Source organism: Macaca nemestrina, chromosome 9 (genome assembly GCF_043159975.1).
Source record: "Macaca nemestrina isolate mMacNem1 chromosome 9, mMacNem.hap1, whole genome shotgun sequence".
In the NCBI taxonomy this organism is placed as follows: Eukaryota; Metazoa; Chordata; class Mammalia; order Primates; family Cercopithecidae; genus Macaca; species Macaca nemestrina.
The window spans coordinates 138,067,219-138,084,055 of NC_092133.1; the positions used below are offsets into that span (position 1 = coordinate 138,067,219).

At 41.0% G+C, this 16,837-nt stretch overlaps 1 protein-coding gene and 1 pseudogene across 1 annotated transcript in view; one reads left to right on the top strand and one right to left on the bottom strand.

Annotated features, from left to right (window-relative positions):
• LOC105494372 (GDP dissociation inhibitor 2) overlaps nucleotides 1–16,837 on the top strand; it is a 48,584-nt gene that overhangs the window by 25,543 nt on the left and 6,204 nt on the right. The window contains exons 5-7 of the mRNA XM_011762732.2: nucleotides 3,365–3,563; nucleotides 4,143–4,274; nucleotides 15,479–15,578. Of these exons, the coding sequence (XP_011761034.1) occupies nucleotides 3,365–3,563; nucleotides 4,143–4,274; nucleotides 15,479–15,578 (431 nt within the window). The remainder of the gene's footprint in view (nucleotides 1–3,364; nucleotides 3,564–4,142; nucleotides 4,275–15,478; nucleotides 15,579–16,837) is intronic.
• Nucleotides 12,175–13,322, bottom strand: LOC112428971 (uncharacterized; annotated as a pseudogene).

Below are 16,837 nucleotides of genomic sequence, written 5' to 3' on the forward strand. Positions count from 1 at the left end.
TGCACCTCTAGCCTGGGCGATATATACAAATATAGCAAGACCCTATCTCTTCAAAAAAAAAATCATTTGGCCGGGTACTGTGGCTCATGCCTGTAATCCTAGCACTTTGGGAGGTTGAGGTGGGTGGATCGCTTGAGCCCGGGAGTTTGAGACCACCCTGGGCAACCTAGTAAGACCCCTGTATATCTATAGGAAATAGAAGAAAAATTAGCTGAATAGCCTGTAGTCCCAGCTACTCAGGAGGCTGATGCAGGAGGATTGCTTGAGCCCAGGAAGTTGGTGGCTACAGTGAGCCATGGTTGCACCACTGCACTCTAGTCTGGGTGACAGAGATCTCATCTCAAAAAGGAAAAAAAAAATCAAGTAAAATAAAATGTAGAACTTAAAAAACAAACTTGACTGGGCACAGTGGCTCATGCCTGTAATCCCAGCACTTTGGGAGGCTGAGGCAGGCGGATCACTTGAGTTAGGGAGTTTGAGACCAGCCTGTCCAACATGGTGAAACTCCATCTCTACTAAAAATACAAAAGAAATTAGCCAGGTCTGGTGGTGCATGCCTGTAATCCTAGCTACTTGGGACACTTACGTGGGAGTATTGCTTGAACCTGGGAGGCAGAGGTTGCAGTGAGCTGAAATCGCGCCACTGCACACTCCAGCCTGGGTGATAGAGTGAGACTCTGTCTAAAAAAAAAAAAAAAATCAGTACATTTATTGACAAGAAAAAATCTACATCAAGCTTGTCTAGTATGTGGCCCAGGGTAGCTTTGAATGCAGCCCAGCAGAAATTTGTTAAGTTTCTTAAAACATTATGAGTTTGTTTTCCACAATTTTTTTAAAGCTTATAGCTATCGTTAGTGTTAGTGTATTTTTTGTGTGGCCCAGGGCAATTTTTTTCTTCCATTGTGGCCCAGGGAAGCCAAAAAGTTGGACACCTCTGATCTACATATAAAGTGGCAGTTCAGACGTGTTACTCAAGGAACAACTGTAAATACAGAAAGGCATATCCGATGGTGATACATTGCTGTGGGGAAAGAGGAAGGAGGGAGTGTGAGAAGGATGCTTTAAATAAGGTGATCTGGGATGGCATCAGCATAGATAAATAGTAGTTGTAAGAAATTACACAGTAGGACTAGGTGCAGTGGCTCACACCTGTGGTTCCAACACTTTAGGAGCCTGGGCAACATGATGAGACCTTGTTTCTATGGAAAAAAAAATTAAACACAGTAGGAAACACATTGATTTGAACTTTTTCAATTAGGAATTTTTCAGAATGAGCACTGGGTGTCTGGAGTGCTTGTAATACAATTATATCTGGTTCTAGTGCCATAACAGCTAGTCATTGAGACCACTATTTGGCGCCATGCATAGCAACATGGAATTAAGGGATGGAAAAACAGCTAGGACGTCTCTCTGTGCTGTGTAAAACGGGAGCGGCACTGATTTCTGTCCCTCTCTGGGTAAGGATCAGGTAATGGAGGAAAAATAAAGGAGAGGAAAGAGAAGGGAACATGATAGATTTTGATTTTGATTAAAACAGAAGTTGGTAACAGCAACTCAAGTTTCTATTAAATAAACAAAAGTTGGGAGATACTCCAAAATAACTGTTAGTAATAGCTTTAGGTTCTGACAGGCTGTGCCGACCGGAATATGATACCTAAGTTTTAATTGCATTGAAATAGTGATTCATGTTTCCTTTTGCCTGTCTTACACCCAGCTCTGACAACTACACCTGTGTCTTAAGGATGGTGCTGATGTGGTAATAGGATATTTCTATTCAGCCTTATGCCTTTAATATGTGTACATTCCGTCCATTTAAAATGCTGAGTTGTAAATCTTAATGTTAAAAAAATTAAACGTAGTCAGTTGTCATTAATAGCCTCATGTTTCTTTTTTCTTTTTTTTTTTTTTTTTTTTTTTGAGATGGAGTCTCGCTTTTGTTGCCCAGGCTGGAGTGCAATGGCGCAATCTCGGCTCAGTGCAATCTCCGACTCCTGGGTTAAAGTGATTCTCCTGCTCCAGCCTTCCACGTAGCTGGGATTACAGGCGTGCTCCACCACACCCAGCTAATTTTGTATTTTTAGTAGAGACGGGGTTTCACCATGTTGGTCAGGCTGGTCTTGAACTCCTGACCTCAAGGGATCCACCCGCCTTAGCCTCCCAAAGTGTTGGGATTAGAGGCGTGAGCCACCACGACCCGACCAGCCTCATGGTTTTAATTTTCAGTTTTGTTGGGTGGAAAATGATCTTGGCTGTAATATTAAATCTATCAAAACATTAAGCTGTCAATAGAAACGTTTGAGAGTTTGTTTTTAAAACTGTAGTTGTATTTTAAAAATAGCTATACAGCTTAGGAAAGGGGGGAGAAGGGAGATAAAACCAGAAAATTTTCTTTTTTATTGGCTATTTGTCTATCATCTATGATTAGTTGAAATACAGCCTAGTAGTAAAAGCTGAGGATTTATAAAGTGGTCATTTGTGGCTTCTTCTGTTTTTTAGTGTAAAATGCAGTGAATTGGTTGCTTATGTAGGACTTCAGTAAAGTAAGTGACTAGCAGCAGCAGCATCATGTAAATTTTACTGAGGTCAATTTGTTCTTGGTATCTTAAACTGTTATCATAAAATGCCCAGTTGTATCTTAGCATACAGAGGCAGAAAAGGAAGAGCATTCAGAATTTAGGCAATTGCCTGAGTGTAGATCACAGTTGTCAAAGGAAGACTCTTCAGATGGATGGCTTCATGGATACTTGTTCAGAGTCACATTTACCTTGTACCTAGTAAGAAACAAATTTGACATTTTTCATTCACTTAGGTTCTGGTTTTAATTACTTGTAATTGTATAGTAAAATTGAAGACTTTATAAGTGACCTGTTATAATGGAGTCAGTTTATCTTAAAGTGTTGTGAAACTGGAAGCCATGCTGTGTAAACTCCCATATCTTAAATTGCATACTGCATTTGGTCAGGCGCGGAGGCTCATGCCTGTAATCCCAGCACTTTGGGAGGCTGCGGTGAGCGGATCACCTGAGGTCAGGAGTTTGAGACCAGCTTAACATGGTGTAAACCTTGTCTCTACTAAAAGCACAAAAATTAGCTGGGCATAATGGTGGTCGCGTATAATCCCAGCTACTCGGGAGGCTGAGACAGGAGAATCACTTGAACCCGTGAGGCAGAGGTTGCAGTGAGCTGAGATCGCGCCATGGCACTCTAGCCTAGGTGACAGAGCAAGACTCCATCCAAAAAAAAAAAAAAAATTGCATCCTGCATCTGCAGTTGATAACATGGCATGTGTAAACTTTGCTCTCATACTTTGTTCTCCTCAATGTCTGATTGTGAATGTGCTTTGTGAAAAATACTTTCTTATTTAGGCCTAATGGGACTGTTTGAAAAACGTCGCTTCAGGAAATTCCTAGTGTATGTCGCCAACTTCGATGAAAAAGATCCAAGAACTTTTGAAGGCATTGATCCTAAGAAGACCACAATGCGAGAGGTGTATAAGAAATTTGATTTGGGTCAAGATGTTATAGATTTTACTGGGCATGCTCTTGCACTTTATAGAACTGATGAGTAAGTATTTTGGTTTTCAGATTTGTATTTTTCTTGAAATTCTCACTAAATTTCCCAATTCTTCCAAGTGGAAATTCTAACAAAACAAACACTTAGCCATATTACACTATGAAGGCAGAGGTTCTAGTTGGAATTAGTTGTTTGGACCTCTTAAGTGACATATAAAGGCAGAGGCCGGGCGCCGTGGCTCACGCCTGTCATCCCAGCACTTTAGGAGGCCAAGTTGGCTGGATCATTTGAGGTTAGGAGTTCAAGACCAGCCTGGCCAACATGGCGAAACCCCCTCTCCAATAAAAATACAAAAATTAGCTGGGAGGTAGTGGTGCGCATCTGTAATTCCAGCTACTTGGGAGGCTGAGGCAGAAGAATCACTTGAGCCTGGGAGGTGTAAGTTGTGGTGAGCCGAGATTGCACCACTGCACTCCAGTCTAGGTGACAGAGTGAGACCCTGTCTCAAAAAACAAAAAAAAAAAAACAAAATGAAGATAGTGGATTGAAATCTCTTCAGAAAAAATTATAAATTGAACATCATGAATGAAGACTGAAACCCTTTCCTAATACTCATTTCCTTTTCTCCAGCTACTTAGATCAACCATGTTATGAAACCATTAATAGAATTAAACTTTACAGTGAGTCTTTGGCAAGATATGGCAAAAGCCCATACCTTTATCCACTCTATGGCCTTGGAGAACTGCCCCAAGGATTTGCAAGGTAAGAGCCTATGTTTAACCTATTAGCTAAAACCTCACTGATCCAAAACCTCGTCTTCAACATAATGTGTATATGAGATATAATTTAAATAATGAGATGAGATCAGTCTATGAGTTATACGATGCTTTTTGTTTTTATTGAAATAAAATTAACATATAACAATATGCACGGATCTTCAGTTAAAAAAAAAATCCAGTTTTATACAACTGTAGCTGATGTGCTCTTGTAAGCGCCAACTCCTGGCTGGAGGCCAGCCAACACAAAACCAGCGCACTTAACAAAAATACAACCAAGGACCTTCACAGAATCTACTTCACACTCCTACTACCTCCACTGGAGTAAGTGCTGGTATCCATGGCTGAGAGACCTGGAGACAGATCACATAACAGGACTCTTTGCAGATATTCCCCAGTATCAGCTTGGAGCCTGGTATCTCCACTGGGCGGCTAGATCCAGAAGAGAAATAACAATCACTGCAGTTTGGCTCTCAGGAATCCCCATCCCTAAGGGAAAGGGGAGAGCACCACATCAAGGGAGCACCCCTGGGGGACAAAAGAATCTAAACAGCAGCCCTTGAGTTCCAGATCTTCCCTCTGACATAGTTTACCCAAATGAGAAGGAACTGGAAGAACAACTGGGGTTATATGACAAAACAGGGTTCTTTGACACCCTGAAAAGGTCAACTAGCTCACCAGCAATGGATCTAAACCAAGACAAAAATCTCTGAATTGCCAGTAAAAGAATTCACAGGGTCATTATTAAGCCAATCAAGGAGGCACCAAAGAAAGGTGAAGTTCAACTTAGCAAAATAAAAAAAAAGATACAGGATATAAATGGAAAAATTTCCAGTGAAATAGCATAAATAATCACAACTTCTGACAATCAAGGACACATTTAGAGAAATGCAAAATGCAATGGAAAGTCTCAGCAATAGAATTGAATAAGTAGAAGAAAGAATTTCAGAGTTCAAAGGCAAGGCTTTTGAATTAGCCCAATCTGACAAAGACAAAAAAAAAAAACAAAAAACACAGCCTCCAATAACTTTGTTAAACGACCAAGCCTAAGAATAATCGGTGTTCCCAAGGAAGAAGAGGAATCTAAAAGTTTGGAAAACAAATTTGAGGGAATAATTGAAAACATCCCCGGCCTTGCTAGAGATCTAGACATCCAAATACAAGAAGCTTAAAGAACACCTGGGAAATTCATCGCAAAAAGATCATCGCCTAGGCACATAGTCATCAGGTTATCTAAAGTCAAGATGAAGGAAAGTGAGGTGTGAAATCTTCAGAGCTGTGAGGCAAAAGCCTCAGGTAACCTATAAAGGAAAACCTATCAGATTAACAGATTTCTCAGCAGAAACCCTAAAAGCTAGAAGGGATTGGGGTCCTATCTTTAGCCTCCTTAAAACAGTTATCAGCCAAGAATTTTGTATCCAGTGAAACAAAGCTGCATAAATGAAGGGAAGTAGTCTTTTTCACACCAACAAGTGCTGAGAGAATTCGCCACTACCAAGCCAGCACTACAAGAACTACTAAAAGGAGCTCCAAATCTTGAAACAAATTATCAGAATACCAAAATTGAATCTGCTTAAAGCATAAATCACATAGGACCTATAAAACAGTAACACAGTGAAGAAAAAAAAACCAAGGTGTTCAGGCAAACAAATAGCATGATGAATAGAATAGTACCTCAGATCCCAATACTAATGTTGAATATAAATGGCCTACATGCTCCGCTTTAAAGATACAGAATAGCAGAATGGATTAAGAACTCACCAACCAAGTATCTGCTGTCTTCAAGAGATTCACCAGACACACATGGACTCATAAACTTAAGGTAAAGGGGTGGAAAAATATATTTCATGTAAATGGACACCAGAAGCGAGCAGGAGTAGCTATTCTTGTATTTTTTCATTTTATAAATAATATATATATTAAAAAAAAATCAGTTTGATAAATGTATAGACCTATCCCTGTCCTGGGTTTAACTAAAACCTGAGTGAAGGTATAGAACATTTTCCTCACCCCATAAAGTTCCCTTGTGTCACCTCATAATGAATACTGTTCCCCACCCCCAGCAACTAAATCTGTGATTTCTGTCACTATACATTACTTTTGCTTGTTTTCAAAGTTCAGGTGAAAGGAATAATACACTATGTTCCCATTTGTGTCTTTTTCATATTTTTGAGATTCATCCATATTGGTGCATGTGCCATTAATTCTTTTGTGTTTTGAGATGGAGTTTTGCTCTTGTTGCCCAGGCTGGAGTGCAGTGGTGAAAGCTCACTGCAACCTCCTGCCTCAGCCTCCCAAGGAGCTGGGATTACAGGCATGCGCCACCACACCCAGCTAATTTTTTGTATGTAGTAGTAACGGGGTTTCACCATGTTGGTCAGGTCTTGAACTCCTGATCTCAGGTGATCCACCCGCCTTGGCCTCCCAATGTGCTGGGATTACAGGTGTGAGCCATTGCGCCTGGCCAATTCTTTTTTTTTAATTGTTGAGTAGAATTCCATTATATAAATTATATGAACATACAATTCTGCTTTTGGTGGACATCTAGTTCATTTTCAGTTTTTGGCTGTTATGAATGAAGGCACTGAAATTTTCATGTAAAAGTCTTTCTGTGGGGATATAGGTTTTCATTTCTTCTGGGTAAATACCGGGAGTGAAATTGCTGACTGATATGGCAGACAGAAGTCTGACTTCATACGAAACTGTAAAACAGTGTTCTGGAGTGGTTGTGTCGTTGTGTATACACTCAGCAGTGTGTGAGAGTTCTAGTTGCTTCACATCCTTGTCAACATTTAGTATTGTCTTTTTAATTTTAATTGCCCAAGTGGGTGTGCAATGCTATCTCATTATGGTTTTAATTTGCATTTCTTGACTCATGTTGCTCACCTTTTCATGAGCTTATTGACCATTTGTATAATTTTGTGCTGTGATTATTCAAGTCTTTTGCACATTTCTAAAGATTGGTTTGTCTATTTTTGACTTGTAGGAGATCTTGGTGTATTCTGGGGGCAAGTCTTTTGTCATATATGTATTTTTAAGAATATTTTCTCCCAGTTTATGGCTGGTCTTTTGATAAGCATAAGTGTTAACTATGTTTTTGAGACAGAGTCTTGCTCTGTCACCCAGTCTAGAGTGCATTGGTACGATCTTGGCTCACTACAACCTCTGCCTCCCAGGTTCAAGCAATTCTCGTGTCTCAGCCTCCTGAGTAGCTGAGACTACATGCGTGCGCCACCACGCCTGGCTAATTTTTGTATTTTGAGTACATATGGAGTTTTGCCATATTGACCAGGCTGGTCTCTAACTCCTGACCTCAAGTGATCCTCCTGCCTTGGCTTCCCAAAGTGCTGGGATTACAGGCGTGAGCCACAGCGCCTGGCCTAGAAGTGTTGCATTTTGATGAAGTCCAGTATATTTAAAAAAAAAAAATTTTTTTAAATGTTTATAGCCTTTTGAGTCCTATTTTAGAAGTCTTTTACTTGCCCCCAAGGGCACAGAAATACTCTCCTATTGTCTTTTTTTTTTTTTTTTTAAGAAGTTGTATAATTTTACTTGTGCATTTAAATCTGATTCATCTTGAAACAGTGTTGGTGTGTGGGATGAGGTAAAACTTGAGGTTCACTTGAAGTTTATTCTTTTTTTTTTATATACCAATATTTAGTTGTTTTAGCTGCATCTGTTGGAAAGACTTCCTTTTTTCTAGGTGGTCTTGGTGCTTTGTGGGAGATCAGTTGGCTATGTATGAGTTCGTTTTGGGACTCAGTTTTATTTCAGTGATTTGTATTTCCTATGCCAGTACTACACTGTCTGGATAATTATAGTTTTATATTAAGTCTTGAAGTAGGTGATAACACTTTCTCCAACTTTTTCTTCAGAATTTGTTTTGGCTGTTCTAGGTCCTTTGCATTTCCATATGCATTTTTAAAATCAGGTTGTCAATTTCTAGGAAAAATGCTTGCTGGGATTTTGGTATTGAGTTAAATCTGTAGATCAGTTTGGAGAAAATGATCATCTTAATTATGCTGAGTCTGCCAGTTCATAAATATGATTGTTCTCCATGTATTTAGGTTTTCTTCTCAGCAGTGTTTTATAGCTTTCATTGTAGAGATCTATCACATTTTTGTTCAGATCTCTTTGTATTGATGCTGCTGTTAATGGAATTGTCTTTTGTGTTGAAATTGTTGGCTGCTAGTATACAGAAATATTTGTATGTTGACGTTGTATGCTATGATCTTATACTTAAGTTTTACTAGTTCACTTACTAGTTTTTCTAGTTTTATATATTTCTTAGAATCTTCCTTCTACACGGTCATGTCATCTGTGAATAAAGAGATTCTTCTCTTACCACTTTTATGTGTTTTTTCCCCCACTTACCTTTATTGCACTTGTTAGGACTTCCTGATAACGTTGCAGTGATGAGAATGGATGTCCTTGCTTTGTTACCAGTCTTATGGGGAATCTAGTAAATGTTTTACTATTAAATATGTTTTGTATAGTTTCTTTTTTTTTTTTTTTTTGGTAGATGGTTTTGTCACATTAAGTTCCCTTATATTTATAGTTTGGTCTTTTTTTTTTTTTTCTTTGAGACATGGTCTCACCCTGTCACCCAGGCTGGAGTGCAGTGGCATGATCTTGGCTCATTGCAACCTCTGCCTCCTGGGCTAAAGGGATCCTCCTATCTCAGCCTCTTGAGTAGCAGGGACTACAGGCATGCACCACACCTGGCTAACTTCTGTATTTTTGTAGAGATGGAGTCTCATCATGTTGCCCAGGCTGGTGTCGAACTTCTGGGCTTAAGTGAGCATGGTGGCTCATACCTGCAATTCCAAATTCCAGCACTTTGGGAGGGTGAAGAAGGTGGATCACTTGAAGTCCAGGGGTTTGAGACCAGCCTGGGCAACTTGGCAAAACCCTGTCTCCAGAAAAACACAAAAAATTAGCTGGGTGTGGTGATGCATGCCTGTAGTCCAGCTATTCGGGAGGCTGAGGTGGGAGGATCCCTTGAGCCTGGGAGGTTGAGGCTGCAGTGAGCCGTGATCTTAGGACTGCATTTTAGTCTGTGACAGAGCAGGACCCTGTCTCTTACAAAAAGAAAAAGTATCAAACTTTTTTTTCCCCTTTCTGTGCTTCATATTGGAGAATGCCTCTTCATGTGGCTTCAAGTTCACTGACCTTTTCTGCTATTTTCAATAGGCTGTTAATCTCATTCAGTGATTTTTAATTTTTTTATACTGTCTAGATCTAGAGTTTCCGTTTTTTATAATTTTCTTTTTTCTTTTTTTTTTTTCGAGACGGAGTCGCCCAGGCTAAAGTGCAGTGGCGCGATCTCGGCTCACTGCAACCTCTGCCTCCCAGGTTCAAGCGATTCTGCTGCCTCAGCCTCCTGAGTAGCTGGGATTACAGGCACGCGCCACCACGCCTGGCTAATTTTGTATTTTTAGTAGAGACGGGGTTTCTCCATGTTGGCCAGGATGGTCTCATCTCCTGACCTTGTGATCCGCCTGCCTCAGCCTCCCAAAGTGCTGGATTTACAGGCATGAATCACCATGCTCGGCCTATAGTTTTCATTTTTGTGATATTCTCTATTTACTCGACTCTTTGAGTACATTTATAACATATTTATCCTTGAATATGTATCTTTGAACAAGGATATTCTTGAACATATTCTTGAACACATAATAATATCCTTGAGCATATTTATAATAGCTGCTTTTAAACTCCTGCATATTTTAACATTGGGCATCTGTTTTTATTATTTGTCTTTCTGTTTTCTTTGGATCACAGTTTTCTGTTTCTTCCCATGTCTAGTAATTTTGGATTGTACACTGGACACATGATAGTTTGTTGAGATGCTGGATTCTTCTTCTGAAAAGTTGGTTTTGGTTTGAGTAGGCAGTTGAATTATTGACTGTTCATCTTGCATTGGTGGAGACTGGATTTTACACCTTGTTAAAGTGGGTCTTTTTTAGTTTTTCCTTTTGTTGTTTGCTGATTTTTTTTTTAAACACAATTACTTTATTGATTTCTTACAATCAGATACTGCCAACTAGCATTGCTTCTACTCATGCATCATTAAAAGCAAATGATATTTCCTCCTTGGTATTTTTAAATAATACATTATACAATAAAGTTAGAACTTAAAATGCACCCTTATTAATTAAGTAAACTGGTAATTTGTTTAAAAAAGCATAACTAATAATTTGGTTCCTTTCTTCATAAAATGGAAATTTCTCCTGATAGTCTTGAGGTTATCATTAAGAGTAGTGCAAAGTGTAGCACACACATATAGTTTCATCTAGAAAGGTGTGTCTCTTACACAACTTAATTAAACAAAATGCACATTAACAAAGTGCATACAGTCAATACATGAAAGAAAGCATGTTTCAATTACAAGGCAGCCCTTCGGGCCACCATATTATTTAGGTTTTGCATGATCATTTATGGCATTATAGATTAATTATACATAGCATACCTTTATACTTTTTTTTGTTATACTTTTTCTGGGATACATGTGCAGAACGTGCAGGTTTGTTACATGGTATACATGTGCCATGGTGGTTTGTTGTGCTTATCAACTCATCATCTACATTAGGTACTTCTAATGCTGTCCCTTCCTATCCCCCTATCCCCTGACAGGCCCTGGTGTGTGATGTCCCCCTCCCTGTGTCCATGTGTTCTCATTGTTCAACTCTGACTTATGAATGAGAACATGTGTTTGGTTTTCTATTCCTGTGTTATTTAACTGAGAATGATGGTTTCCAGCTTCATCCATGTCCCTGCAATGGACATGAACTCATCCTTTTTTATGGCTGCATAGTATTCCATGGTATATATGTGCCACATTTTCTTTCTCCAGTCTATCATTGATGGGCGTTTGGGTTGGTTCCAAGTCTTTGCTATTGTGAACAGTGCTTCAATAAATGTACATGTGCATGTGCCTTTATAGTAGAATGATTTATAATCCTTTGGGTATATACCCAGTAATGGGATTGCTGGGTCAAATGGTATTTCTGGTTCTAGATCCTTGAGGAATCGCCGCACTGTCTTCCATAATGGTTGAACTAATTTACACTCCCACTAACAGTGTAAAAGTATTCCTATTTCTCCACATCCTCTCCAGCATCTGCTGTTTCCTGACTTTTTAACGATCGCCATTCCAACTGGCGTGAGATGGTTTCTCGTGGTTTTGTGGGTTTGATTTGTATTTCTCTAATGACCAGTGATGATGAGCTTTTTTTCATACGTTTGTTGGCTGCATAAATGTCTTCTTTTGTGAGGTGACTGTTTTGAGATGGAGTCTTGTTCTGTCACCCAGGCTGGAGTGCAATGGCATGATCTTGGCTCACTGCAACTTCCTCCTCCTGGGTTTAAGTGATTCTCTCACTTCAGCCTCCCAAGTAGCTGGGATTACAGGCACCTGCCATCATGCCTGGCTGATTTTTGTATTTTTTTGTAGAGATAGGGTTTCACCATGTTGGCCACACTGGTCTTGAACTCCTGACCTCAGGTGATCCACCTGCCTCGGCCTTTCAAAGTGCTGGGATTGCAGGCATGATGAACCACCGTGCCTGGCACAACTTTCATGCATTTTAACCCTGAAGGCAAGGAAAGTAATTGTTGCTTGAAAAAATTATTCTAGGTAGCCATTTGGTTTGTATCTGGAGCTTCCATGAATTTAGTGTCTACCAAGTCGGAATCATTAGCTTGAGTCGGTGAATCAGATACGTGACACATTTCACAGTGACTGTTTGCCAAGTCCTGGCAATGCCTCTTCTTCCACAGTCTGCCAGATGAAGCATTTCCAGGATTACCCTTCTGTGTGGTTTTCTTTTTTAATGTTTTTTTGCTGGATTAACTGTTATCACATTATTTCCTGTTCTCTCCTCTTCTGTGGCCTTCCATTTTAATTATTCATAAATCCTTTCAGAATATCCTCAGAGAGCTCCATAGGGGGAAGTTTTGGAGATGGAAAATCCAAGGGAGGAAGATTGGGGATTGGAATGTCCTTGGCTTTCCTGGTATTTGCTGCAGACTTCTATCAGGATGAAGAGGCTGTAGCAGTTTCTGAATGTGGTGGCAAGCTCCATAACTGACTTTTCTACAAAATCAGCATCTACATCCAGCTCCTTTTCTATTGGACTTTTTAGAAGTCTGGCCTTTTCAGCCTTTAGTTGTTTACTTTCTTAATCTTTCATTCTCAGCCACAAGGAATTCTACATGCCTCTTCAAATCTGCTTCTCTATATTGTTTTATCTTTTGGGCCTTTGCTTCCAATACATGGCTCTGCTGGCTCACTCTTTTGCTGAAGTAAAAGTAGTAGCCTGTCTGGATCCCTGTCAAAGATCCCTTGAATCTCAGGCAGGCATTTCTCTGTGAAAGGGCTGTACTTCTGAGAAAGGGGGCTCTGGCCCTCTGCATCCTCAGCAGAGGGTTTGTGAGATGGCTAGCTACATCCTGTGTTCTGCTGGGCTTCCTTTTTTTTTTTTTTTTTTTAAACATTTTAAAAAATTTATTTTTTGAGATTGAGTCTTGTTCTTTCGCCCAGGCTGGAGTGCAGTGGCGCGATCTCGGCTCACTGCAAGCTCCGCCTCCCGGGTTCCCGCCATTCTCCTGCCTCAGCCTCCCGAGTAGCTGGGACTACAGGCGCCCGCCACCGTGCCCGGCTAATTTTTTGTATTTTTAGTAGAGATGGGATTTCACCGTGTTAGCCAGGATGGTCTCGATCTCCTGACCTCGTGATCCGCCTGCCTCGGCCTCCCAAAGTGCTGGGATTACAAGCGTGAGCCACCGCGCTCGGCCTGGGGTTTCAATCTTTCTTTACGCTGGGCCCTTTTCCACCTCTCTTGAATGAGGAAGCGCTGTTTCCTATCCCTTTGCAATTCCAGCCAAAGATGAGCCTGCTCAGACTGTCAGCTTCACAAGGCTTCCGAAGGATTTGCTGCAGCCTTTTTGTGACAAGAAATGAAATAGCTTCTTTGTAGTTGCTAATGGTCTGCTCATCAGCTCTGTTGATGAGCCAGGTTGAGGGATCCATTATTTCCATAGACCCCGGGGTAAGCGGCAGCCTTAGGAAGGTGAGTGGTGGCGCAGGGGAACACGGAGGGGACTGCAGGGAAGCGAGATGCAGCCACAGAGACTGCAGCCCCTCTCTGCACCCCAAGAGCCAGCAGTGGGCGCAGAGGGAGCAACAGCCTCGCCACTCCCTCCTCCAGCACTGCTCCACGGGCCTGCCATCTGTGCTGCTGCCGCTGCCGCTGCCGCTGCCACGCACGGCGCCACGATGTCACACGCGCAAGTGGCCTTCTGCTGATTCTTAAACGTTACTCCTCTGGAGTAAGCAAGCTCCTTTGAACATGGCAATTTTAAACTTCAAACTTCACATTTTTTCTTCTGCCCATCCTCTATAATCTCTCCTAACCTCTTTGAGCCTTTCAGCTGTTTCTTTCTGGTGGATTCCGTGGCTTCTCCCTCCTGTAGAAGCACTTTTGGAGGTAGTTAAGGATTTGAATAGATTTTATCATAGATTTGTTGGCTCCTTCTTTTGAGGCTCCCTCTTTTGTGAAAATTTTCCCTACAATTTTCATCTCCTTTGGCCACCCCAAATTCTGTCACATCTCAAATCAATAAGACTGCAGGCGCTGTGCTTCTGTTCTAGCTGTGCCATGTTGCAATGACTAGGGAAGTTGCTGCCTGAGGGGAAAACCCTATAAACCACATAAAGATCTCACCCAGTTCATTCCTTTCAAGAGTCTTTTCAGTCTCCAGTTTTTGCTGCTTTAAGTCGTTCTCCAGTGCTGCCTTTTTTCCCCCCTTTATGACAATCTTTTTTTGAGACAGCATTTTGCTTTGTTACCTGGGCTAGAGTGCAGTGGTGTGATCACAGCTTACTGCAGCCTCGACCTCTCAGGCTCAAGTGATACTGCCACTTCAGCATTCCAGGTAGCTGGGACTACAGATGAGCGCCACCGTGCCTGGTTAATTTTTGTATTTTTTGTAGAAACAGGGTTTCACCATGTTGCCCATGCTGGTCTCAAAACTCCTGCGCTGAAGCCATCTGCTGACCTCGGCCTCCCAAAGTGGTGGCATTAGGCGTGAACCACTGCCTCCAGTTCCTTCTGACAGTGTTTTAAGTCCATAGTTTTATTTATATGCCAGAGGATTAGACGAATATAGCTATTACTGGTCAGCCGTTCCCCTGACCTTGCCCTTGCCCTTCCCCTGAACGTGAATCCAGAGAAATGGCAGATTTGCCTCTCATGTGGATAGTCCCACAACTGCACAAGGCCATTTTAGAACACACACACACACACACACAAGGAAAAACAGGAGAATTAGACAGTGTGGGTTTTTGGGAAAGAGCCGATTTTAGTTGAAGAAGCAGAGTAAAACCCAGACATGGCATGGCTTTAGACTTTAGCCTCACCAGTCTTGCGAACCTCCTGTCCAGGAGGGCCATTAGTGTCTCAGGTCTACTCAGTGTGAACCCCAAGGTCCTTCCCACCCGGAAGAGCCATCCGTCAGGGTGAGCTGAGGGATAAGCTGTGGAAGCAGAGCTGCTGCAGCCGAGAGGAACTGTTCTGGTGGTTGGTTAGCAAGCAGGAGAGTGAAAGGGGAGAAGAAAACCGTGTATGGGGGTTGAATGCCTCCAGCCAAAGATGATGAGGTGTACAGGTCTCTTACTACTAGGGAGTGTATCTGAGTCACACAGCACCAAAGTGTGTTACTGGTGGAAGGTATCCCAGTCACAGGCACCAAAATATGTTATCGCGCTGAGATGAATCCGTACGGGTCTGCAGCAACCTCACTTCTTTTCTCCTCAGAAGAAAGAATGACCTAGGGGCATAAGGCAGAAGGAGAGACTGAAGCAAGTTTTAGAGCAGGAGTGAACATTTATGAAGAAGCTTTAGAGCAGGAATGAAAGGAAGGGAAGAAAGTGCAGTTGGAGGAGGGCCAAGTGGGCAGCTGGAAAGACAAGTGCCTGGTTAGCGATTTTTTTTGACTTGGTATTTACAACTGTGATTATCAGTTTGTGTTTTTGACTGTTTTCATGCTTTAATCACTTTAAAGCTGACATCTTTCTAGAAGGAAATTGAACAAATGTATATTACCTATAACTCATTAAGATCTAAGGAAGGGGACTTTAGGAGTTGAAACAATTATATATTAATTGGGATTTAAAAAATTTTCCAGGCTAAGTGCTATTTATGGAGGTACCTATATGCTGAATAAACCCATTGAAGAAATCATTGTGCAGAATGGAAAAGTAATTGGTGTAAAATCTGAAGGAGAAGTAAGTAGCTTTTAAAATGAAAAAAATACTGTGTTCTTGTGAAGAAAATTGTGTATTGTAAATATTTATTTTGGTGTGGACACTGATGCATATGATTTCTGTATGGGAAGTTAGTATTTATCGTGACTAAGGACTAATTACAGTTGCTGTGCTTTGTTTTAAAAAACATCTTTTTTTGTTGTCAGTTGTTATTTTAATAATAAAATATGCATTATAGGGAAGCTCTAAATAGTAAGTATTCTGTATTTGTAGAGTTTGGGTTGTGCCTGTCTCCCAAATTTTCATTTAAATTGAACTATACTTGCCACCTACATGGGTGGGGTTTTGAGCAGTGTTTCTCAAATTTGAATTATATATAAAGTGTCATTAATCTGGTTCTATTGCATGTTCTAATCAGTAGGTCTGAGAAGGCTCTGCATTTTCTTGAAACCTCTCGGGTGATGTGGATGCCGCTGAAAAAAAAATTACAAGGAAAAAAAAAGATCTGTTTCCCTTTATCACCATATGAATTAATTCTTCTGCCATTTGACACTGTTAATATCTGCAACAGTTCTTGCAGTAGAGGACGCACTTCAAAGTGCACTATTTTACTGTCTCACTGGAATTCTAAAAATCTAAGCTTTATCTTTTTAATATTAAGCTGTGTGGGAATGTAGAAACCTGGGTGGTGGGGTGGGGGGCATTTTCAATTGTTTAGGTCTCACTGGAAATGAAAGTTTGAGATCAGAGTTTGGTAGCTAGTGTAAGGGGACAATGAGTAAGGGAGAGAAAATACAGGACTGACTTAGGGCAAAAAAAGCCTGATAATAATTTGTGAAGCACATTTTCAACCTCTTTATTCCTTACAAGAATCCTAAGAGGCAGGTATTACGTCCAGGTTATACCTGGAGGCTTAAATTAAGAAACATCTACAAGGGCACACAATTCAATGAATGGCTGAGGTAGAATTGGAATCAAGGTGTTCCGCACCCACAGCCCTCAGTCGTGATACACCTGAGGATGTAAATTCCTGTGCTGGGTGATGTTAGGTTTGTGTGTTTTATCTACTAAAATGTTATTTAATTATTTATTTGAGACATCAAATCGTTTTGCTCTGCCGCTCAGGCTGGAGTATAGTAGCGTGATCTCAGCTCATTTCAACCTCCACCTCCCATGTTCAAGTGATTCTCCTACCTCAGCCTCCTGAGCAGTGGGAATTACAGGTGCATGCTACCACACGTAGCTAATTTTGTATTTTTTAGTAGAGAAGGGGTTTCACC